Source organism: Haliotis rubra, unplaced genomic scaffold, assembly GCF_003918875.1.
Source record: "Haliotis rubra isolate DU_JTF1 unplaced genomic scaffold, ASM391887v1 Scf88, whole genome shotgun sequence".
NCBI lineage: Eukaryota > Metazoa > Mollusca > Gastropoda > Lepetellida > Haliotidae > Haliotis > Haliotis rubra.
Genome location: NW_025767612.1, coordinates 511,055 through 537,829, shown reverse-complemented (window position 1 = coordinate 537,829; position 26,775 = coordinate 511,055). Strand labels below are relative to the sequence as shown.

Genomic DNA, 26,775 nt, shown 5'->3' with positions numbered 1-26,775 from the left:
ATACGTTCATGAAAGGCAGAATTAATCTGTAATGAGCTAAGAAGAAGGTTAAAAATTGTTCGCCTCAAAAAAATGTAGTAACCGACGCAGTATTTTGTTTGTTTTCATCACTTTTTCGAAAGTATTTTGACTACACAAAAGACCAAAGAAATCAATCAAAAACATTCTCAGTAAATAAACATTTTGTGTCAAATGTTAATTTGAAGAAACATTTTCCATCTTATGGTACATCAACAAGACTTTTGTATCAACCCAATTCGCTGCAGGTCTAACAGTTGGGAGTGGGGTAGCACAACTCACAAGACATGTTGCAAGAACAACTTAGTAACTCTACCAAACAGGGAGAACAACACAAACAAGAACTGTAACAAGGGTTTTGACTGGCCAGCAGCCTGACTCACGTCCTCTATCCTTTGATCAAAAGCTAGTCTTGGACTAGACGCAGATCTAGGTAACGACCTATCATCTTCATTTTCCTTGCTCATTCTTTCATGCACCATGCTAGTACTGCCGGTCTTCCGAAGGCCTGCTCTCCAAGCAGAGTAGTCATTGTCTCGGGACTTGTGATTGGTCGAAATTTTCAAGCCCTTCACGCAAGGAAAATAAACCATGCAATTAGGCTTCAAGCAGTCAGAATTCTCATCTTTTCGCCACACATTCGTTGTGTCACAAATTTGAACTTATCACTATTTTTCCCCAATATCATTTGTGTTCCCTGACCTTGCTGCTTTTAGTGGTTTTAGAATTTGTTAGTAAGATTTTTATGGAATTAAACATCATTGTTCAAGAAACACCTGCAAATCTCAATATCTTTCAAAGAACAATTTGCTTGTGCCAATTGTATTACATCATTCAATCAGTGGCAACTAAATGACAGCATCATGTTCACAATCAAGTGTGTACGTGTCCAACCATTCCTTGATATTGGGAATAAGGTCATTGATTTAGCCAGACTAAGAGCTTGATATTCACACCTAAGTCAGTGCAAATGTCAGTAAAAATGACGGTGGAATATTACACTTCCCAATTAATGTTAATCAGTACTATTTTCTGCCTTTGTCAAACTGGAATTGTAATCGCTGACCAATCTGGGCAGAAAAGCAATTTCCCAAAATTACCTGGCACTTAGTTTGGTATCCTGTATCAACCAGGTCCCATGATTACATAATAAAGCAGTCCTCATGATGTTCTCAGTACTATCCACTATGTGAAGTTATAATGACTATCAGTGTGACAAGGGGTACTGGCATGTTCAGAATGTATGAAATATGTCACTACAGGGATAGCGGGCAAATGTGTGAGAAATATGTTGTCCAAGTCTATAGACAGTATTTTCCAGCTGTAACAGTGGTTTGTACACTGTCAAATCTTGGAAAGGTAGTGAATGAGTGAGAATGGTGTTACGCCACTTTTACAAATGTTCCATTAATATCCTAGAAGGAGACACCTGAAATGGGCTTTAAACCTTATACTGAGGAAGGGAATCGAACCAGGTCTTTGATGTCATGAGCGAAGCGCTTTAGCCATTAGGCTACAACATTGCCCCATGGCCAGATGAGTGAGTTTAGTTAACACCACTTTTAGCAATATTCCAGCATTATCACTGCAGGGGGCACCAGAAATGGTTTGTACATATTGAACACATGTGAAGAATAGAATTCCGGATCTTCAGCGGGAGCAGCGAACACTTTAACCATTAGGCTGCAACGCTTTAACCATTAGGCTACACCACTGTCTCATGGCCAGATGAGGTCAAGTGCCAATGGTCGATAGTATGAGCACCTACCCACAGATCCCCTATGTAACGATGATGCTACTTACAGATGTGGGATTCACATGACGAGATGCCTTCCATAAACCTATTACTTCCTAGCAAGTTGTTGATATTGGAATTACAAGTAAGTTAAAGTAATAATAGCATACCAAACTGTGAATAATCATGCTTGTATATATATTTTTGTATGTATTAAAGTATGACAAAGCCAAAGCATATGTACATAATGGTATAGAGTACATGTTTTCTCAACAAAATGATTTAGATATTGGCTTGTCCCAACAACCCGACCGTGCCAGCTGTTTACAGTTGCTTATTGGTAGTTGTACATTTGTGACAGAACTATGTGTTAGTGAAAAGAAGGTTCATTGTCAGAGAGATAACATTAACATACCTTCATGAACAGCAAGAAAAGGACTTTATCTTAGCAAAAATACTGAGCTATGAAACAATCTTTTTCTTGCTACACATGAAAAGATAAACAAAAATATGTATTATTACCAGACTTGAATTAAAATCTGTTAGATTTTAGCAAAACATTTTGGCATGCAGATTTACTCAAGTTTTCATGCAACTTTAAGGAACATTAACAAAGAAACTGTTTTGTGAAACTAACTTGAAAATTATTAATGAAAATGCAAAAGTCTGATAATATGATAAAATCACAACATGAACAATAATTGATAAGGCATTCAAAATCTGAAAAAGTGAAATACCCATTCAAAAAGTCAAAGATCAAACTTGGTGCATCCATGTTAGACATCTGATGGAACGAGGGTGTTAGATGGTCAACGAAGGGAGATAACTTGGACATTCTAAGGGGAGTTAATCATGCAGCCACCATCTTACCTCTTCATCAGTTGGAAGGCTGGACGGTGCACTGATTGACCTTGAAATAAGTTCTTTGGGGGGAGGAACTATGGAGGTATCCTTAATTGTAGAGTTAGAGGAATCCTTTACAGACTTATTGCTGTCTTTAACGGAATTGGGTGTTTCCTTGAGAAAAGCAACGTAAAGGGGACATAAGCTCAATGAATAGAGGCAGCTGTAGATTTTAGAAAACGGGCATGCTAAAGTTGTTCATGGATACACACAATACACATGCATATAGATATATATCTTAGGATGAAAATATGAAAACATTGATGTGAAATTCAAGTTTGGCATAAAATAATGTCTCTAGGTGCACATATACCGCAGTGAATGTGATTATACTCATGCATTGGTTAGATATATATGTCATACACAAGGTGTAAATATTTCAGTGTATAGTATCTCCTCTGCAACTCTGAACTGCAGAGAGCTGGTTATAACTATTCAAAGCATATTTTACAAGATTACTCAATGGTATACAAGCAATATTGCTTTCTTACTTTACCATTTATTTGGTTTTAAAAAGCATTAACCTTAATTTCATCAACAGATGCAGATACATGCATTAAAGAATTTGAAATATCGCAAGCAGTTAGTGTAATTCACTTCATTCATTTCTCTACTGACCTAATAGTCACAAAGTTATCAAAATAGATATCTCATCAAGATCAAATAATGTACTTTTTCAAATGATGCTTCAATGTAAGTTGTATGAGTGGCTTGATCCAGTATAATCTTTTAATGTCTCTAGTTATGTAATAATCGGTTAATATTTGCAAGGTGAGGAATACAATCCAGGTGATTGAGCACAGTGCAGGAGCATCAAGTTTCAGATTGAGTAAAAGCAGTCACAAGAATGAACGAGGTTCGGCGAGGTCCGTGGGGGAGGTCTTTCTCAACTTATTCCATCCTCCGAATCAACGCAGGTCTCAGCTTACCATCAGTCTTCAATTTACACAACCGTTCATCAGCTTTCAGCAACCTGTATTCTTTGCTCTAAGTTGTCCACAATTTTGACATAAATGCATCATACAGTTATGAAACTTCTTTCGCTGATTCCAATATTCCACGGTGTTCTCTTTTGTCCACTCATCTATGAGCTATTTTGCCACAGGTGCAGTCTAACGGGCACAGATGCCTGCATTTCTATCACAGATCTCTCTCACTTGCTTAACCTCCATACTTTTTTGCAATCAGGGTTAACTATAGTTGATGCCAAACACTCAAATCTCTTTTCACCCTTCAATATGGTCTGTTACAGGATAAAATCATTTTATTTGTTGGATAACAAATCTTAAAGTCATAGTCCCTTCAAAATGGACAAAAAAACACCAAATATTCCAAATTTACTTCTTTTTTTTTTAATTTTATGGCAACACTTCATAATTGCAAAACTATTTTGAGATTCATATGTGTTTTCCCCAAAATACAAATCATCAGTCAGTTCAGTCAATGAGTCAGAGTGATTTTTCTTGCATAATAATTTAAGAGTTATCTTTGCGTTGTCTTTCAATACACAAGCTTTAAGTACCTTTGTCTTCCAAGAAAGAATGATAAGAAACTTCTGACTTTGACAAAAATTTTTTTGGGTGATCCAACAAATTGAAAAATCTTGGCCTTGTCAACAGAAAATTTTGGACTGTATTTTTCAGAATTCTTGGCTGTCTTAAGGATGAAGGCACAGCAGCAATTGAAATGCAAACATGTGCCCAGTTAAGTGCACTGCTCCTATTTTTGCCAAATCAAATGACAAAAGAAAACGTTAAATTTTCCCACAGCCAAAAAGTAAACTAAGAACCAGAAACAAGCCAAAGAATATTGGTCCAATTTAACATATGAAGTTCAATCTTTTGAAGCATAGCTAGATTCACTCTCTCCTGCTGATGGCTACATCCGATACAAAGCAATCAGGATTCTGGACTACTACAGTGTCAAGTTGATTTTGTGACCCCTCCCCAAATGACCATCACATGTAAAGCAGGGAGAATGTGTTAAGTGTCGCAAGTGGGTTGGCCTTTAAAACTTTCGTCAATATTTGCTGATCTGGCTACTTGAATATTCAGAGTTAATTTGTCAGTATCAGATGAGTACATAGCACACTCATCACTCTCAACAGCATTAGACGATGTCACTCAATCAAAATGATTTTATTATGAATTGTTAATGATTTCACTAAAATATACGCAAGCTGTTGAAATAAACAGTCGCTGACTTACTTCTTCTGTGCTATTCTCAACAGACTCTCCATTGCTAACAGTTACGGTTTCATCTGTTGCAGGGAGAATGATTTCACTTTCTGTGATTGTTTCTGTTTCTGTTTCCGAAGTATTTTCTGTTTCCAAAGTATTTTCTGTATCTGAAGGTATTTCTGTATCTGAAGGTATTTCTTTTTCTGAAAGTTTTTCCGTTTCTGAAGGTTTTTCTGTATCTGAAGGTTTTTCTGTATCTGAAGGTTTTTCTTTTTCTGAAAGTTTTTCCGTTTGTGAAAGTTCTTCTGTTTCTGAAGGTTTTTCCATTTGTGAAAGTTCTTCCGTATCTGAACGTTTTTCCGTTTCTGAAGGTTCTTCCGTATCTGAAGGTTTTTCTGTATCTAAAGATTTTTCTGCTTCTGAAGGTGTTTCTGTTTCAGTTTTTTCTGCTTCCACTATGTTTTCTGTTTCTGGGATATTTTCTTTGTCCGGACTTATATCCTTTTCTGGTACATTTTCCTTTTCTTGGATTTTCTCTGTTTCGGAGACCTCATCTATTATTGGCATCTTATCGACCTCCGTACGAGTCGGAGTTTGGTCTCGCTCCTGAGGCTGCATGCAGATAAAGGCAATCACTGCTATGGAACTACTACTGTCATACATAGTGATGTTGTCCATGCATAGTTACTACCAGTGCTTCAACACAGTCCTAGATGCTTCACCTTCAGGACAATTTGTCCATTACACATGTTACTGAATGTGTCTAACAAGAGACACGTTTCCCCATTTGACATTCCTATTTTGCTACATCTACATTTGGAGACTAAATATTTCGAAACATTATGATTGTTTCCATTGAATACCATTTTCTTTTGAAAAATTTTGGAACCAACCAATCTGAAAACTTAACTCTAATCTAACAGATAGCCATGAAATCAGTTTGCGGTATTCTGTTCAAAACAATGCTTAAACCTTTAAGATAATTCCAGCTCTAGATTTGCACATATCGGCATTCACTTTCCATTGTTTATATACAGATCTGCTTGTAGTGTATTCTTTGTTTAAAAAGGCACTGTTAGAAGCATTGATAAAATATATACTCTTATTCTTACAGTGTTTGCTGGCATGCATCGGCTAAGTGGCTCATAGCTAAAATGCACGATTCCTTAAAAAGCTACTTGTCTCCTTATCAACCCATTGCACATGGGAAATCTAGTGTGCAATGTTCAGTGTAAGCGTAATTTCCAAGCTTGTAGCCTGCCGCTAATTTAAGCAAATGTGAGTGTCAACGGTGTGCATTTACCATGCTGATTGTTCAGTGCTTTGTTTGTGAACATGAACAGTGTTCAATCAAGCTGTTGCTGTACTGATTTAGCAATCCTGTCTTTCAAATAGTTAGCAAAATAAGTACTGGTGATCATGTTACAATCCATGAGTACTGATAAAATCATATTTAACATTTCATAATCATGGAAAACATTATTTTCATTTAGAATTAGACATACCAGAATGGAGACATTCATGTATATTCAAATGCAAGAGCTATAATTGCAAATTCAAATCATGCAAAAATAATATAATCAACTGAAAATCTTGTAATGCATGGAAAATGTGTGTATGTTCTTTGAAAACCTAGTAATTATTAAGATGTTTGTGATCTCATTTCCTCATCCCAGAGCATGCAGTACTGAATCCCAACCAAATTGTTTATGACTGACTGAAATGTGAAGATAGAATTGTGAAACATGCAATGTGAATCCCAGGGAAGGTAACCTACCTTGTCTGTCTGGGAGGTCTGCTTGTTGATCTCATTCTGTCGTTCTGCAAAGGAATTGTATAATACTGTGTACAACTGATTATCTTCAAAATGTTTCGAAAATAACCGATCAACTTTAAACAAATTGGTAGCTAATAGTCAGTAATTATTGCTTTTAAAACCCTTGCTTAACTCAGCAATAGGGAACAATGCTGTGCTTTGAACTACAGCATTGCCCATGACATATGGGAGGTAACTCTAACCTGTTTCTGTGCTGCCCTCTCCTTCACTACCGGAACTATCAATCTTGTCACTGTCACGCTTGATGATCTTGTTGGTCTCAAGCGCCACACGTTCTTGTTCGGAGGTTTTGTGTAGAACGTTCTGCTTTTGATCTCCACTCATACGCGTCACAGAACTCCTGGAAAAATAAACGTTATTAATTAACAGTACGCAGACATTTCTTAAATATTATGAATACACAATGCTATTTAGAATGTAGTCAAATGTAACACGTTATATTTGGGATTACACTTCCTCAGTATAGTACAGATTCTAGTTCTTTTATTAGGTTGAGATCTAATAATAGTTTTGGGTTTTTTCTTAATAACAAAATGTTTTAAATTCACCTGAGATGTTTCATTCTTCAATGATAGTTCAATGGAACATGGTACAGAATTAATGTGAAGTGACATCTGCCAACAGCTCATACCTCTCATTGAATTTGGAGGGTCATATTATTAAAGTTTGTAAGTGCAAAGAAAAATCATGTATCAACAATAGCTTATGTGTATTAATACACACAGGATGAGAAAACCTAGTATCGGAAACTCAATAAGTGAGATTGTTATCTAGCAGTATTCCAGCAATAACAGGACAAGGGACACTAGACTGACTGACTGAGTTTGGTTTTACGCCGCTTTTTAGCAATATTCCAGCAACATCACGGCAGGGGACACCAGAAATGGGCTTCACACATTGTACCCATGTGGGGATTCGAACCCGGGTCTTCGGCGTGACGAGCCACTGCCCCAGGGACACTAGAAATTAGCCTTATGCTTGGGAATTGAACCAGGCCTTTGGTGAGACAAGTTAACAAGGAACCCTCTAGGATACACTACTGACTCGTACCACCACACAGCCAGGGTGTAACATCCTTAATCAGTCTTGCTGTCAGTTCATGTGGTCACACAATGTATTCAACATGTACTGAAACATCTACCCATTTCAGTTCCCTATATAAGAAGCTTGAGGCACTTAAAACTTAGTTTAAAGTAAAAAACGAACTTCACATTGAAAAAGATGAACATGTATGGTACAAGAAACACAACATGTGGATTCATGTCCGGTTTAGTCAACTGGTTCTACCCGGACTAGCTGATGAGAAGGTGAGAGACACATCGACCAAATCTGGGCGTGTTGCTGTCCTCTCAGCAAACACACACAAACCAAGATAGACATGTATACAAACCAAGATAAAACCACTCAGCTAATTTCAACAGCCCTCAAGTCCAGCGACCAATAGTATTGACATAAGACAACTGGCAACTTTTATTCGCACGAAACACTAACTCTGTGAGCGAAGCATCAGAAACCAACATGCAGGATCCACCTGACAACTGGTTATTGGTCAGTGTACAGTCAGTGAGTTTAGTTTCACGCCGCTTTTAGTAATATTCCAGCAATATCACGGCAAGGGACACCAGAAATGGGCTTCACACATTGTACCCATGTGGGGTATCTAACCAGCGTCTTCGACGTGATGAGTGAACACTTTAACCAGTGTCAGTATACAGTGTACACATTCATGTACATGGTTATACGATATCAAGTTACATTGGGATGTGTTCTTATTGTGACTTCTGAAACTAAGGCTAATTTCTGACTCAGGATCAGGTCTCAGATCACTTTCATAGATGCAGCTCTTTCAGCATTCAGTACAGCTGCACCAGACAGAGACACAATGACCATTTATGTGTACATCCATACACTGTGGTATCAATATCAGCAAATTACACAAACCATTAAATTTTGTACTGCCAAATGAATGTGCTATAAAACCAACATACTGAAAAATCACACACATAAAACAAAAAACCCATCATTTCACAAGAGATCCTTCACCCATCAACAATTCAATGCATCTATGTATTAATGCATCCATGCGTAACAGATCACCTACTTAATCACACATTCAACTGTAACATAACCAATACATATACTCTGCAAAGTTGATGGGCAATCAATTTTATCAGAAAAGAAACATCTATTAATTGGTTATGATTAAGCATTCTACCTCAGAAAATCGTGCATTTCCTCCAATCAGATAAAAAGTGTTGCCACTTGAGTAATGCAACAGCATGTCCCCACCTCGACAGTGACAAGATTAATGACTGCCTTTCTTGTCATACCTTTCCTCAACACAGGATGTGTACAGATTGTTGAGGATGTGAGTCACACAAAAAGTCAAATAATTAGCTCCACCAAATGTTGTTATTCAGGTATTTCCCCATTGTGGCAACAGTGAAACAGTCAGTTTGTTGTTTAACACTGCACTAGATATATTCCAGCTACATGAGGTCAGCCTGTAAACAATCTGGACCAGTGATTGACATTGTGAGCACCGTGCCCTGTCGGAGCAGTGGGGCGACATGCTGTCATCACAGTTACCTGACAAACCACACCTCAAATGACAAGCATGCTTCTGGTTGTTTCATAACCTCTCATCCATGAACTAACAGCTTAGCAAAAGTTCATCATCGTTACATATCTTATTGCACTGAAAACAGACTTCTGAGAAAATGTGTGTTTACTACTACATCAAAGAGCACTCCAGATGTACCATAAACCTAACACATAGACAGTTATTGGATAAACTTAGTGGACAAAGATACATTTTACTGTAGTGGGATTTATGCTGAATAACTGTCCATAGACATCAACTGTCCACTCTCCAAGTCATCATCACAGACATCACAATGGTCCTCACATCTCATGAATGACCAAACAAAGCAGGAAATCGCTCTTCACAATGATAAACACTCGAAACACTAAAAACAATTACCAAATGGAGGTTCACGGAGAAAGTGTTCACTTGACACATCAAATACCTTGGTTCAACTCCCATATGAATAAGCTGTGTAAATCCTAATGTGCCATGCATTGATATGACACCCATTGCGAAAAAGTATAACAATATCAAGCTCACATATGACTGATTATTAAATGACAGTGTACAGCAGAAATACCTAAGATTAGCCAGAAATCAGAACGGTCGAGCACCAAAACCATCCTCACCAAGGTAAAGGTCACAGGTGAAACCCTCCATTGCTCTGTGGAACCTGTATGTACGTACATGGACAAGCCAGGTTTAGTCCCAGCCACGCAAGCTATCTCCATCAAAGTGTGGTCAGTATTACCCTTGTACCAGCAAGTCCTTTTATCTGGACACAGTAGCAGACGGTCAGGGAATGTTTGGGCATATACAGGCCACGGATTAGACTAATCCTTATATATAATATACAACAGAGGTCCGCAAGCCAAGAGACCACAACATGGCTGTTTGTGCTGGGGATTAAGTGCTTGACAATTCGTTAAATGCCACTTCAGTTACAATCAATTCTATTACCACCATACCTATATTATTTTTTCCCAAATGTAAAGCCATTATTCAGTTTCACGCCTTGAGTGATTGGTTGTTCATACTGAGAGTTTACTTAGGCTAGAGTATTCAACTGTTCTATTAACAAAATATTTCAGCTGATCCATACATATGAATCCTATTTAGATATTTAAGCATCAACAATGTTTTCTAAAATGCAATTTTACTCAATAAATCCAACAACAGTATGAAATTAAGAATGATATGCAAGTAGTTCTTCTGACGAGCTTTACGTTGTGATCAAAATACTACCTCAAGATCTCCCTGAATAGCAAAAGTTTGTTACAAGTATACAGATTTAATCACTGGCATAGCCATCTCAAAGCTTCATCAACAAATACTTTGATGCATTATATATTTCATCCTTAAAATGATACTGATTCTCAAAATTATTCCGTACATAATTTCATCATCACATCTAACAATCAGTGACTGTAAGTCTTGCTATGTTTCGAATAATGATATGGAAATTAAATAAAGCCTACAACTTCATGTAATATCTCTAAAACCAAATGCTATAATTCCACAAAAAACACCTTAACAAATATGTGTCACTTTAAAATGAATCATAATTCAATTTAATTTTCAAATGCAAATGACAAAAGAACCAATTATACCGACAATTCTATGTGCAATTTAAGCCATATCTACAAATGTAAATGCCCCAATAAGTATTATTCATCCCTATGTACAATTTCCCACATGCTTGGTGACTGACTCATATCTCAATGGTTGAAAGACTCCCTTCGTAGCACCATGAATATCATCCACCAACAACACTGACTGCCACAGATAGAGATAAGTAATGAGCATATAACAGGCTCCCAGCTACATTGATCAACACTGTTTAGAAATCACTCATGCACACATCCAGGTGAGTGTCACCACAATGACACACAAAACAACATTTTACCTTCCTGAAATATCATCAGTAAAAACCCACTTTATCTGCTCCTTCGTAAAATGTATATCAAGCAGACGTGAATTTGGTACCTGCGATCTCCATGTTAAAGCTGGGAGACAGAGTGAAAGAGGAGAGTTTAACGAGTGAACGTACCTGTACACACAACTCCTGCAACCAGCTAAGCCCTGACACATCAAAGACTGAGATATTAGAGGACTTAGAGTCAATCAGCCCTAACATACAAGGACTGCTAGAGAACACACAATGGCCACAAGCCATGGGTCGGCCTGTACTGGGTAGATGTACTGCATACAACCTCAAACACATGGCTGACTCATCTACCATCATAAAGTTGTTTCTTAACAAGTTAAATGAATGTCTTGTTTCTTCAGTACAAACATAAGCTAGGACACCTACACCCTCTGGATGAAAAGGTAAAAGTATAAGATAAATAATTGAAACATAAATCAGTATTAGTCCTGTTCGCTCCTGCCAATGGCTCCATGTGTAAATATGTCTTCCATGAGCTTGTCAGATACACGACGAGCTGTAGACAAGTTTTACATAATAGGCTTACAGGTGGAACATGTTTTTCTCTCCTGAGATGGATGATCTGCTTTCTAAGTCATGATAAAGTTGTTTGTTAAGAAAGCATTGCCCCAAGACAATTTCACTTGATGTACCTTGTCCTTACATCTACATTTGGATTACAACAAATTCAAACCTGTAACTTTTTCAAATGACAAAAGAATTTCAATCACTTTGTTGACCAGTATGACACCATCTTTTTCGGCAACTTAGATGGCAATAACATCCACGAAAAGGGAATGAGAATACATCCCATCAATCACTTATCACTAAAAATCACTCACAAATTCTTACTAGATTTTAAATTCTATCTTTTCATGCCAGAAAAATATTAATGTTATCAACTAAAAATCCTTTATTTACAAAAAAATATATATGATATCTCGGTGACAGTGTATTTACTTAACTATATACTAAAACAATGAATGCTATTTTCCATCTTTTATTTCTCAACACAGCATTCCCTTCCAAACTCTATGCCACTCTTCAGTTCAAACAAAATAATGACATCTAAATAATTGAAAAGACATAAAACACAACCAATCCTGAATCAAAGTGTATCAATAAGGCATACTGTTATATTTCAAGGAATGGAACACCCTTAAGGAGATCTTTTCGCAAATTGTTTCATAAACATTAATTTCATCATTCAAAAAGAAATGAAGTGAAAACAAATGAACTAAAAGCAACCCTCCTCCCTCTGAAAATATCCCCAAAACTGTGAGCATGCTTATAACCTCCCCTCCTTATAACCTGTTAATGTCATTGTTGAAATGGAAACAAAATGCAGAACAAATGGACTAAAAGCAACCCTCCTCCCTCTGAAAATATCCCCCGAAACAATGAGACACCTTTTAACCTCCCCTGCTTCTACTAGGAATAACCGTAAGCCCCGAGTTTAATCTTTACCTGTAGGTGAGTGTTCCCAGGAGAGTCCGGCCTCCACAGCCAGTCACCACATATACCTGTTATCTCCATCCTGACTCATCCAACCTACTGGCCAGGAAGTTCCAGCAGAGTCAAGAAACAACAACTTTAATACTTCAAACCAGATTAACATGTCTCGGTGTTGCACCTGCTTGGTGTCTGTGAAGGTTTAACTGTCTGTCATTGTTACATGTTAGTAACCGGGGGTCATGGGGTTCTTTAGGTCCTTGGCTGTAATACCTAAATGTAGACACCCCTGACCTTAGATTGTCAACATCAGGATTATAACCAGGACCCCACACCTTTCATTCACAAGAGCAATTCACTGAAGAAGTTTATCTCAAGAACTTAACATCAATGATTTTTATATTTCAGGACAGACAACTCCTTTGACAAGATCCATTAAGATTGTTAGTAACTAACTTTGGTATGACTTGCTGTCAGTCTATGCCAAAACTGAGGGAGTGAGTTTAGTTTTACGCCACTTTTAGCAATATTCCGGCAGGGGACAACAGAAATGACTAGCGAACGCTTTAACCACTAAGGCTACCCCACTGCCCCTCAGCGTGACGAGCGAACGCTTTAACCACTAGGCTACCCCACCACCCCTCAGCGTGACGAGCGAACACTTTAACCACTAGGCTACCCCACAGCCCCTCAGCGTGACGAGTGAACGCTTTAACCACTAGGCTACCCCACCACCTCAGCAGTGATGAGCGAACAATTTAACCACTACGCTACCCCACCGCCCCTCAGCGTCCGCGGCGAACACTTTAACCACTAGGCTACCCCACCCCTCAGCGTGACGAAGCTTAACAATTTAACCACTAGGTCACCCCACCGGCCCTCAGCGTGACGAGCGAACACTTTAACCACTAGGCTACCCCACCGCCCCTCAGCGTGACGAGCCAACGCTTAAACCATTAGGCTACCCCACCACCCCTCAGCGTGACGAGTGAACGCTTTAACCAATAGGCTACCCCACCGCCCCTCTATGCCAACAACTCTTTTCAGCCATAATATTGAGCTGAGCACCAGCACATATTGTTATTAAAGTTTTTGGCTGTAACATTGTTGTGTCGACCCCTGACCTTTGTCAAACATTAGCACTATAACAAGCACGATACACTACAGAAGTTCAGTCCAAGCGCTATGCACCAATAACTGTAGATGTCAGGACAGATCCACTCAGTTGATGATGGATCCATTAAGACTTTTGTGAGACTTGTCAGTCTGTGCCAATAACACTTTTATTTTGTTTTGTCTAATCACGCCAAATTGCCACTCTAAAGCATATTTGGTTGAGCTGGGTGTTATCATATGGAATGTTGTGGTAAGCTGAACTGAACTGGACCAAAGTTTCAGTTTAGTACGGTACATACAATAGGTATATAACCCCAGTGATGCATGTCTTACAAGTTTACCACTTTAGTGAAACCCTAAAGCACAGGTATGGTTCTGAGAAACCTGGAAATATGCGAACTGGGTTTCAAACTCACTACCACGTTTTTTGCATGCCCAAGTGTCACAATTCTGCAGAGCTTATTGCAGCACCTTAAACGACTCAGCCACCTGTGTCTTCTCATTCATCTTAACAGTGGCAAAAGAAGGAACGTCTTCCCATCAACTTGGCTGCATGAATGACTGGTGAGGCTACCCCTTTCTGTTGACTGACTGACTGATTTTGGTTTTACGACGTTTTTAGCAATATTCCAGCAACATCACGGCGGGGGACACCAGAAATGTTCCCTTTCTGTTGAAGATACTGGGTATAGTGTGGCTGCCAACTGTGTTTTTTTTCATCAACAGAGAATATGTAGTGGTAGTTACTATGACACCAGCAAATATATGTTGAATAGTCGTGTGTTTACTTCCAGTAGTCTGTAAGCAAGGAATGTAATTGTACTTTGGTCATGAAAACTGTTAAGGGTGTGCTATACAATCTTTTAAGCTATTCCTTGTACCTTGGTATGTTTTTTATTTGTAATGATGATAGTAATTCCATCAATTTATCTGATTTCCAACAAATGAAGAATATATATACATGATACCTCACAGCTTTGAGATAATGAAAATATAGTGTACATGTCAGTCTACAACTTAAGCCACAAGTCCACAGCTTGGGGCTAGTATGATTTTGCTTAGCTAATGAAATATCTCATAACTGTTAAACAATACTGAATATGAGGCAAGTTGAAGCTAGTGTACTCAAATGTTTCTGGCACAGACTGTTCATCCAGGCTATCTTCATGGAATCTTTTGGAAGTTAAGTTCAGAAAAGCATCTGTCATGTCATCCCAACATTAGGACAGGGTCCATTGAATCAAACCTTCCTTTGGTGACTCATAATTAGTCAAACTCACAACATGAACACATAATCCACGTAATCAGCCTTGTGCATGTAATTTACATGTCATTCAACAGACAAACCTCCTTCAAAGTCCCGACAAAATAAAAAGTTGATCATGACATTTGAAAACATCTGGAACAGGCTTAGACTAATTTTGTATGTGATCATGCGACAAGAATGGACAGGACGGATTGAGTATCGTTTCACCAGAAATGGGCTTCAAACATTGTACCTGTGTAGGTTACCGAATGTGGGAATCTGGGCGTGACAATGAACACTTTAACCACAAGGCTACCCCACCACAACTTGACTGACTGACTGACTGAGTTTGGTTTTATGCCGCTTTTAGCAATATTCCAGCAATATCACGGCGGGGGACACCAGATATGGGCTTCACACATTGTACCCATGTGGGGATTCGAACCTGGGTCTTTGGCGTGATGAGCCAACGCTTTAACCACAAGGCTACCCCACCGCCACTTGACAGGAAGTAATGGAAATAAAACTTCTGAACATGAATACAAATGAAACTGATGCAGATGGGGGATGATGAAACTTGGAGCAGGATGGTGCTATAATTTAGAACAAGGGTATAATAGTCCCCGTACTCACTGATGTGAACATTAATCAAACTCTGCATAAAAATATCCTGAAGAGCTTGCTTCAAAAAAGAATATCTGAACACATTCAGTCTTGATGCTATGGCAGAAAGAAATACCACATAAAATGAAGCTAAAAAATTAAATATTTGATAACAAAAAAGAAAGTTGAAAATTTGTACACCACTAAGCTTCAAATATAACACTACCCTAGCATTTGAGTGAGTGTGTTTGGTTACCACTGTCCTGAAAGTACTGAACACCTGAGTGAGAATGAACTGAGTCAGAGAGCAAGACTATACATAATATGCACAGAAATCCTGAGATCGTTGGACATCAACATTGACCACGCCAAAGTAACAGTCATGAATACTGCTTTACACTATCAGCAACATTCCACCAAAGGTTTGGATGCCTATTAACAAAAATCTGGGCTAGATGCCACAAGCATTTAGTAAGCTGTTACAACAAACAAGGGTGCTGAAGATTATTATGCTCTGGAATCCCAAGAAGAGAGCGTTGCAGAAACGGAAGCAGAAAAACACTAGCCACCAAGGTCAAATGAAGAAACCTAATCTTCTGTTTGTCAGTGGAATGCTTCATACCAATAATAGCATGTAAAGTGTGTCATCCATAGGTCTAACAATGCATGTAGAAATGCATGCCTGCTACATAATGTGTCAGGTAAACATAGACAATCTGAATTAAACACAGACATCGTTTATGATAAATACCACCTATTATCTACATTGCTCTAATGAGTTTAAACATATCATAAATTGATTAAGATCAATGTTTGGTAAAATGGATAATAATACAGAAATAGTGAAGAAAATACCACAAAAATCAACAACAGTTTGAAGATGAAAAATTAGCTTGAGGTGAAAACATTTGGAGGAAATATGCTTAAATCCATCCAAGGCGAGAAAATTATCCAGGTTGAATATCCTGTAAATATTTAAGATTCCTAAAATCAACATACAATGTTGTTTGGGGACAAAATGGCCTAATTCCACATCTTCATGAAGGAACACTGTTACTTCAGTTTGGATACAAAGGCTATATCAGAGTTATTTCCCCTTCACCATACCTTCAATGTTAACTTTCCTATTACAGCCACGGAAACCCTGATTAGTGAGTGAGTTTAGTTTTACGCAGCACTCAGCAATATTCCAGCTATATGGTGGCGGTCTGTGGACCAGACAATCCAGTGATCAACAGCCTGAACATCGACTGCGCAAGTGGGAACCGATGACATGTGTCAACCAAGCCAGCGAGCCTGACTACCCAATCCCATTAGTCGCATCTTACGACAAGCATGGGTTACTGAAGATCAATTCTAACCCGGATCTTCACAGGTCAGGCAATGTTCACACAGTTAGTAGGCTGTCAATCCTTGATCCTCTCTGCAATATTATAGTTCCTCAGAAAACCTTTACAATAGCACTATTTTAGCATTTAGCTTTCTTAAGCAAATACATTGTCATATAGAGCTTGCTATTTGTGAATTTGGAGGGACTTTCTAAATTAATTGTCGTAACCTCTGTAGACATATGATTATGTTCATCATAACCATCTTTTACTGTAATTCATATGCTCACAGTCAAGGCAAGGGAAATATTTTGAGAGTCTTCACTTAATTAGGGACCATTCAAAATTTATGGCTTGGGGGGTGGTGGGGGTGGGGGTGTGATGATGATTTTACGTGGGGGTCACCCATTTTGTTCTTGGGAGGTAGGGGGTCATCAATTATGTACACGTGTGGTGTGGTGTGGTGTGGTGTGGTGTGGTGTGGTGTGGTGTGAGAGAGAGAGAGTGTGAGTGATCCATGGACATCTTACAATAGATTCTTTAGAGAGTAATTAAAAAATTAGTAGATGCCAATTAATTATGGGCTTGACATATTGTACCCATTTCTGGAATTAAACCACTGGGTTACCTCACTGACCCCCATTTACATAGCAACATACATGTAACATCACAGCACTGTTACAGGCAATAAATACACACTCGGAAATGGTTTGTTATCAACCAGAAAAAGCAAACAAAGCTCTCGACGCTGCATGTCCTGATCACAATGATCTTGTGTTTTTATATCAATGCCATACTCTGGTCACACATTATAGTTACAACACACAAGCCTGGATGTCAGTTCTCCATGAACATTCACAGGAGTCTCAGCCAGGGAAACACATTCTGCCATGACGTAAAGGAAGGATGTGACTCAAATTCTCTCCATTCCACATCTCAACACAAACTGTAAAAAATCCCATATTTTTACAGCTACTATTTCCTTGGCGATGCTTAGTTACAGCAGTCATAGCACTTCAATCAGTATGTGGACTGTGTGCCCAAGACCTCGTTCCACTCTCCTCGAAGGTCAGTATCATAAATAAGCTTACTATGCAATAAAACATCTCCACCTACCTTCGTTTATTTGGCGGCCCCTTCGTCTGTATAATGTCTTCATTCATTTCCTCAGCTCTCGATCGCAACTAAATAAACAAAGTATGGATTGTTACAAGAAGCCTTGACGGTTTGTCATCTGCCAGATCAACACAATGTCATACACAGAGCAGTTGGAGACGACAACAATTACCTGGGATGACAAGCTTACAAATGCTGTAAGATACTATATCGAGACTTCTATGACACTGTTTATTCTGTCAGCACTATCACAGCCACATCAGAGTTAGGTCTGGATGAGGCAGACCATGTTTAAAAGTGAGTGAGTGAGTGAGTTTAGTTTTACCCCACACTCAGCAATATGGCGGCGGTCTGTAAATAATCAAGTCTGGACCAGACAATCTAGTGATCAACAGCATGAGCATCGAATTACGCAATTGAGATACGATGACATGTGTCATCAATTCTAACCCGGATCTTCACAGGTTCATGTTTAGAAAGCATGGTTGCCAGGTCATCCCGACCTGATCCTCATTAGTTGGATCTTTCAGTAAGCATGGGATTCGGGACACACATTAGTCCTAAAATCCTATGTAAACAGTTGAGTTGCTGTCTCTAATGCTACTATATATTTTACTTCTTTGATGAAAGAGCCAATAATCATTGTCCTTATACATTTACATATCAACTTCAAACCATGAATAGAATAAATTTTGAGGGCCAACCAATGACCATGCTGTTATTTCAAAGCATGGGGACTCAAGTGTCTCCACTCCTGTTGAAGTAAACACGGACCATGATCTAGAAGCTCCAGGTCCAATGTTAATTCTGGAAGAATTTGACTAATCACAGAAGTTTTTAAATCCCGATCAACACCAAACACCCATCTTTAACTGTTAATGAAATCACACAAGGAATTACCCCTACAAGATGGTGACTACTATCCAGTTCCTAACCCTGCCAAAAGAGCATACCCCATGCTCAGAACTTACCAGAACCTGCTTCTTCTTCAGATCTTCCAGGAATTTCTTCATGTCCTCATCAGCTACATCCAAAGCAGACTGACCCTACAGAAAACAATCAATCTTGTCATTCACGTCTTTCAACTTAATTGTAGCATGTGTAAAATTAGAATGACAGTAAAACTTCCCAGGAAAATAGATAAGAGCAGTGAAAAAATGCTAGTCATTTTCTGTTATGAAAAGTCATGAGTAACTAGTAGTCAAAAGACAATTCTATCAACAAAACAGCACCTTTCTCTTAGTACACTATTTTTACTGAAAAATCATCTACAATTCATTTGACATGGAAACATCATTCATTATCATCCCTCAACCCCAATTAGACTCTCCTTCATGGTGGTTCCAGCAGGTAGAAGCCCTAAATCATTAGCAAGTAATAGCATTGTTAGACGTGTGATAGCTTTTTGTCAGGCACTCAAGGGGCCATAACTTATACAGACAAGCAGGAGTTATCTCCCTTGAACTATTCCCTCCAGACATCCAGATGTTAGGAACACTCTTGGTCAACTGACATTATTATTATGTTTTCCCAGGAAATGTTCTGTTCCTTTTACAGATCATCAGTTTAAAGTCTCTTCTGATCAAATATCTTTAATGGCACTTACTTTACTAAAAACATATATCACTTGCATTGTATCACTTGAAAAACAGCACTGTATTAACTACTGAAAACACTTTAAGCGTGAAACTTCCAAGGCAAAGACAGAATATATTTTTGATGAGGCACAAAGCATGTCTAAAACATACCAACAAACATAACTAACAAATCACACACTATCAAGTCCACAGTATCCCTGGTACAAGAAAACCCAGCCTCTGTACCAACAATTTAGCATTTCCAACACTAGTGAGTGAGTGACTGAGTTTGGTTTTATGCCGCTTTTGGCAATATTCCAGCAATATCATGCCTGGGGACACGAGAAATTCTGGCTCCTGAACATGAAAACCTTTCCTGTAAACTTACTGCTGTGTTCTTCTTCTCCATGTCACAGAGCTGTTCCACTAGCAACTGGCACGCCTCACACTGCGCCCAGTGGGCGGCAGCATGCAGCGGCGTCCACCCGTCATTGTCTTCCGCATTGATGTCTACACCCGCCTGTAGTAGAACCCTGCAACATATCAATCATACGTGGAACTGATGGCCAAAACACTGATGTTGTTTATAAACTACCAGATAATGGTCTTTTGGCGATATGAACATACAATGAAAGTCTGTTTCTGCTCAATCCTTAACTCAATATATTGTGTGAGATGACACAGCTTCAGAACCCCTCAGGCACAAAGACATAATTACAGCAATCTGTTTCTCTGGAACACTGGCTAACTTGATTCATTAATTATGGCTCCAAGGAGATCTGAGATCATCATACAATATTACATGGAGGTAACACCTACTGTGTACACAAAATCCCAAACTGCACTAATTTCACAGAACACTGTGTATTGTCACAGAACATATATTTTTTTTCCATATAAGTTCCAGTCCTAACTCTACCCAAAGGACAAGTGAAAATTACTCAACACAGTAAACACTATTCCACTAAAAGAAGCCTGTATATAATCGGGGCCAGGAAACCAGTGCCTGAAAGCATGACCACATCATCAGGGTAAGATGACATGCAATGACAGAGCCTCAGCCTGACCAACCCATTCCCTCGTACAAGCAGACGACACTAGAGACCTGTTCTGCCCCGACTCCCGTGGGGAGTGACCCTGCAACCTACTTGAGAACTGTTACATATCCCTTGGCAGCAGCCACATGGAGAGCTGTGGCACCAGTCTTGGCATGTTTCTTCTCTTTGATGATGCGACTGTTGAGCCACTGGTTGGCGTCGGCTAACATCCGGTTCTCTTCTTCCTTTCTTGCCTCGTCTGCATCAATACCTGGAACACAAAATATGGTTACTGACAGCCAATGATTCTACAGGCCTCATTTCTCTCTCAGATGGACGGAACAATAACTTTACATTGCTTGAGATTTCCTGTTCACTAGTTTGTAAAAATGATCAAAAGTTTGAGTCAATCATAATGTTGGAGGAAAACCCAGAGTGTTCAAGTCACTGACTAGTGGCCTCGGTCAAATGCTGTGAGAGAGACGTCATCTTTACATTTGATTGTCTACTGAACTTCATATTTACAGCAAAGCAACATTTATCTATTATTTTCAGACTGGGGTGAGTAAGTGAGTCTTACTCCATTTTTAGAAATATTCCAGCAATATCAGGACGGAGACACCAGAAATGGGATCACACACTGTACCCATGTGTGGAATTGAACCCGGGTCTTCAGCATGACGAGCGAATGCTTTAACCACTAGGCTACCCCACCGCCCTTTTTCAGACTAGAATACTGTGAGCTTGTTATGTATATCCTACTACGTTACCTTGTTTGTCTAGTTCTGCCTGTAGTAGATTCTCCATCTCCTCGTCTTCACAGATGTCTATGGGAAGGTCCCCATCATTGTTGACTGCTGCAATGTTAGCCCCCATCTTGATCAGGTACCTGGAAACAGCCAACACGCCATCAACTCACACCATACACCTGGGCCCAGGTTCACAAATGACTGAAGTGCTGCAAATATCTACCTCTTATACTTTAACACAGACTTATGACAAATGTAGTACTATAACAGAACCTTGCAGCAAAAGTAGATGTTTGAGTTAGTTGGCTTTAAAACCATGTAAGGAAATACTGTTACCTATTCATATAGCTAAACACTTGAGATTTTTATCAACATAAACCACTCAGCCATATATGCACCACACCGACATCTGTATTCTGCCTTATGACTGGAAAACTCAAGGATGTAGATAGCCAGAGCCCTGTAACAACCTGTGCAAGTCAGCCACATAACTTTTACAGGCACTATGATGTCATAATGTGACATGGCATCATATGATTGTAATATCACAACCAACACTCCTGGTCCTTCAAGTTACCATACTGAAGGTTTAACCACAATCCAGTGGGGCTGCTTGCACAGAGTAATCCTAGTGTTACGAGTATCTTACGTCTATGTTACGATCATCGTAGCAGTAAGATCGCTTTGTGCAACTAGACCTTGGTCCTTCCAAGTTACCATACTGAAGGTTTGACTGCAATCCAGTGACAGAAAGCATGCGCAATGGTCACCATCAGGATCAATAACGGTCATGAAACCAGTCAGTCCCAAACAGGCATGAGACAGCCTAATGAAATGATCACTGTCCAAATACCTTGCAATTTCTGTGAAGCCACACGATGCTGTTGCATGTAGCGGTGTCCAGCCTTCATTGTCACAGACATCCACATCTGCCACCTTCTCAACAAGGAACTCCACCATTTCCAGGTTGTCATCGATACACGCCTGCAACAGAAAAACAGCACTGAATAAATGTCATCTATACATGCCTTCAACACAAAAATCATACTGTATAAGTGCCATGGATACACCAACAAAAGCATTGACAATGGGTATTTATCTTCAACATATGCCTACAAATGAAACATTTGTCTTCGATACCCACCTACAGCTGAAACATCAATCGGGTATTTGTAAATTCGATACCCACCTACAACTGAAACACCAATCGGGTATTTGTAAATTCGATACCCACCTACAACTGACAACAATCGATACATGTCTAAACCAAAATTCAAACTGTGTATTTGTCATAGACAGTCAAATTGCCTACACCACAAACACAATATACACTGACTTCATTCTGAGCCGCTAGTTCTACTGTTCCACTGTCTGGATTGTTTGGGAGACACAACTTAACAAATGCCTCCGACATCTATGCACGGTCACAAACAACTGACAATGATCATGATGTCATCTATTACTATTCATTGAATTGTGTTTATACAATGCCCTGCGAACAATAGACTGAGCTAAAGTCAGTCTCCTTACATTATCACAGAAACGTGTCTTCAAAACATGATGATCATTGTTACACAAATACTAGTAACCCTTCTAATCACAAATTGTCTTGAGTCATTTCCTGGTAATTTTTGGAAGGTTAGGAATCAATAATCAAAGCAACCGCTCTGTCTGTATGCACACCAGTGAATCTTTGTATATACATAATTATATACTTAAGATCATAGGGTCACGAATTATTTTTCCGCTGTTTGAACTTTCCTATCCACGTTGCTATGGCAGTAACAGTGATTGATGAAGTCCATAGATTGATATCCCTCACACAAATAGCCTCAGCTCCTCTCTTCCTGTCATACTGGTCTTCAATCATTTCTAAATATATGACACCCATGACCTCACACACAACTAACCAGTTTGTACCTCAAAAAATCTATCAATTATATAAATCATCTTCCATTTTTTCATACGCTGTCTTGTGATACGTTAAATCTATGTAGGTATTCAAGTTGTGATTTGGAAAGGATTAATCCATTATTACAAAGCACTGTGTATGTCAACTTATTTACATGGATATATTCATATATTATTATACAGTATATTTCTCAAACCCCTTTCAAATAACTACCCACTGAACATAATATTTCTTTAAATTTAGTTTCCACTTGCACACATGAAATCTAAGCATTCATGACATTTTGTACTTCAGAACTCTTTCATGGTCCTATTCAAAACTGCAATTTTAGCACACACTGACAATTAAACAAAACAAGGGCTGATAACATATTGCTAATAACATACAGCTTGAATATCATTCAGGGAAAGTTTAGAACAAAAACTATCGATCAGACATGGTACTCTGTTGCTTATTCTATTTCAGCACAATGCCAGGAGTATATCATTTATCTATTAGTTGCAGCAAATTCCAAAATGAATTTTAACAAGGACTGTACTCCAGAATGTTTGTAATACAATAGGATTCATGGTAAGTGACAGTACTCTAACACCAAGGTCATCAGAGCACCATGGCATCAGTGACTTATTGGGGAATCAATCCTAGGTTCGGCAGTGACATATACACATACAAAGGTCTGTGTGTCAATATCATACACTGGTAAGCCCAAAACTTTACCAACAACCCACCACCAATCATCTTTGGATATACTGAATTCTGCAAGACCAAAAGCTGTAACTACACATTCTCATTAAAATAGGATCTTTCACTGAAGTCCAATATCTCTCTCCATAAAGACACCGCAAATTCTCTTGAGGTCATATAAAACAAACAGGTCTAGACCAGACAATCCTGTGATTGATATTATGAGAAATGGTCTCTGGCGGCAGGTCATGATGACATGCAATCAACTATGTCACACAGTCTGACACAAAGTCCATAAAGTTGCCTCTTACAACAAGCAAAGATTGCTCAGGGTCTCTCTACCCACAGGAATTGCTACAGGAAGTCCAACAAAGAGTGAGTGAGTTTAGTTTAATGCCGCTTCTAGCAACATTCCAGTAATATCATGGCGGGGGACACCAGTTATGGGCTTAACACATTGTACCCATGTGGGAAACGAACCCGGGTCTTCGGTGTGACAAGCGAACGCTTCAACCACTGGGCTACCCTACTGCCCCTCCAACAAAGAAGTAGTTTAAGCAATGACATCTACATTAACTCCAACATAGATACATCATCATCCATCCTCGTAGCCAGGTCAACAGGGTCAGACAGCAGCAAATTGAAGCAAATTCTTGTTTTATCCTACACAATGAAAACCACTTCAAAAGGCCACTCTTGAAATGTCTGTAAATACAGGTCCATATCCCACCTGTTACTGATGCATACATAATATTGACATCAATTACAACTTAAATTTTATGATAATATTTACATTTCCTATCTTGTTCCATTAATCAAACTTCAAAGACGAAAATATGATAGGAAAAATCTATCATCTATTACAATAGCGTATACAATGTTGACCAGATTGTAATTACTCAGTATTGACAGCTCTGCACCTGCACTACGGCGGAGAGTGTGTGCCATGCACTCTGGCAGCCATATCATCATGTCAGAGGACCCTGAATCAATATCTGGCATTACATCATTGCCGAGATGAGGACTTGTTGGCAAGTCAGTAGGAACAAGTCCACGATTCAACAGGATTCAACACCCAGTATCAATATGGGTAGCCTCAGTAGAGTTCATGTCATGCCTCAGTACATCGTGACAAAACATCAAGATTACATGTGGTTGTATTGAGAGTGAGTGAGTGAGTTTAGTTTTACTCCGCTTTTGGCAATATTCGAGCAATATCACGGCGGGGACACCAGAAATGGACTCCACATATTGTACCCATGTGGGGAATCGAACCAGGGCCTTCGGCGTGACGAGCGAACACTTTAACCACCAGGCTACCCCAATGCCAGGTTATATTAAAAACTAGGCATATTAAACAGAAACTAAAACTCCCTATGCTGTAACCACGGTAACATATCTGCAAAAATAAATAAACTATTTCACCTATGATTACATTACTCAAATCTTTGTGTTAGAAATAAAGTGTCATTTTCTCTGCCAGGTGCCTAGTTAGGTACTGAACTGTAATTACCTACCTAGTCTATATGACTAATAATATTTTTACCTGTAAGTGATGTATTGAAAAAACATTCTATTATCGCTCCTCATGAATGGCAAATACCATACATAAAGATACTTTCACAAATAAAAAAAGAATGACTAAAATATTTCAATCCACCACTGCTTGTTTCATCACTGTACATTCTTGCACAGCCTGCAAACACAAAGCAACAGGACTGATACCAAGAGGTATAATAGCCTGAAATTAAGTCTAACATTAACCCAGTTTGAATAGGTTAAACATCTCAACTTATTGTATCACCATGATAAGCAACTATTGTGTCGAAGTGTACACAATCTCCCAAATCATAAGTCCCAATGTTTGGAAAGCCCTGTATGTAGTGAGTCACATAACTAACCTACACAGACATTTACAAGTAAGTTAGTACCCAGTAGCACATCCATTAAATTCCTTAATGTCAAAAAGCAATGAAGAGTTTTGTGAAAACATAAAGGTGATATCGTTCCTTGTATTTATCTAATTCCAAATTTCATTTTGTTCTGCCGCACTGTAAACTGTAAAACCATGTAAGTAGTGTGCACTGGGTGACCCGGAGATAGGAGCAGATTGATAGGCCTCGTCCTGTGTGTGGGAGAGGGGAAATAGGGGAAACAATATACCACTATCATGGTTTGTGTGTTAATCTTACACAAACATATCAGCTCTAGGGCAGACACTTACAATCAATTGACTAACCAATCAATCAATGTTATTGTTTCAAGGTCAATTGACCTATAATCTGTACAATCGTAACAGTACACTTGCGCAGCACGTGAATATTTACATCATTCACACAAATTTTTTCTATCATGAATTATAACATGATTAATGCCTGTAGTTATGATACTGTGATTTTGTAGGAGAAAAAAGGCTGCTGAAATATTCAATTATTTTATCATCTTTTGACGGCAAATTCTTCTCTATTTAAGATGATTTAACAAAAACATCTACTTAAGGACAAATGACTCGATATCCCAGAAAACCAACTAATCAGAATTCTTTTTTTTAAATACAAGTGATAAATAAGAATACAAATTAGAATAAAACTACACATCTGTTAAAGTGTTCATGTTCCACAGAAACAGGTTAAAATCAGTACATTCTTGACTTTCAGATACCTTATTTCTTAGCTGTTTCTCTCATCAGGTAAACAAATCTTCTGACCTCATACTATTCCATGATACACCAAACTGTTGCCGGTAGTATCCTGGGAGATTATCTCAGT

The 26,775-nt window shown here is 38.7% G+C and overlaps 1 protein-coding gene across 12 annotated transcripts in view; it reads right to left on the bottom strand.

Annotated features, from left to right (window-relative positions):
- Positions 1–26,775, bottom strand: part of LOC124263368 (protein phosphatase 1 regulatory subunit 12A-like) — a 121,519-nt gene that overhangs the window by 54,728 nt on the left and 40,016 nt on the right. For 7 of the 12 annotated variants that reach the window (XR_006894825.1, XM_046697971.1, XM_046697974.1 and 4 more), the window contains exons 2-12: positions 22,265–22,395; positions 21,433–21,551; positions 20,774–20,933; positions 20,014–20,158; positions 19,020–19,094; positions 18,049–18,116; positions 6,856–7,013; positions 6,614–6,657; positions 4,864–5,448; positions 2,624–2,770; positions 402–587 (exon numbers count right to left, since the gene is read on the bottom strand). Coding sequence is in view for 11 of the 12 variants with exons in the window: in XM_046697971.1 (XP_046553927.1) it covers positions 402–587; positions 2,624–2,770; positions 4,864–5,448; positions 6,614–6,657; positions 6,856–7,013; positions 18,049–18,116; positions 19,020–19,094; positions 20,014–20,158; positions 20,774–20,933; positions 21,433–21,551; positions 22,265–22,395 (1,818 nt within the window). In the remaining variant the exon portion in view is untranslated. The remainder of the gene's footprint in view (positions 1–401; positions 588–2,623; positions 2,771–4,863; positions 5,449–6,613; positions 6,658–6,855; positions 7,014–18,048; positions 18,117–19,019; positions 19,095–20,013; positions 20,159–20,773; positions 20,934–21,432; positions 21,552–22,264; positions 22,396–26,775) is intronic. The other 5 variants (XM_046697977.1, XM_046697975.1, XM_046697980.1 and 2 more) reach the window with 5 other exon arrangements.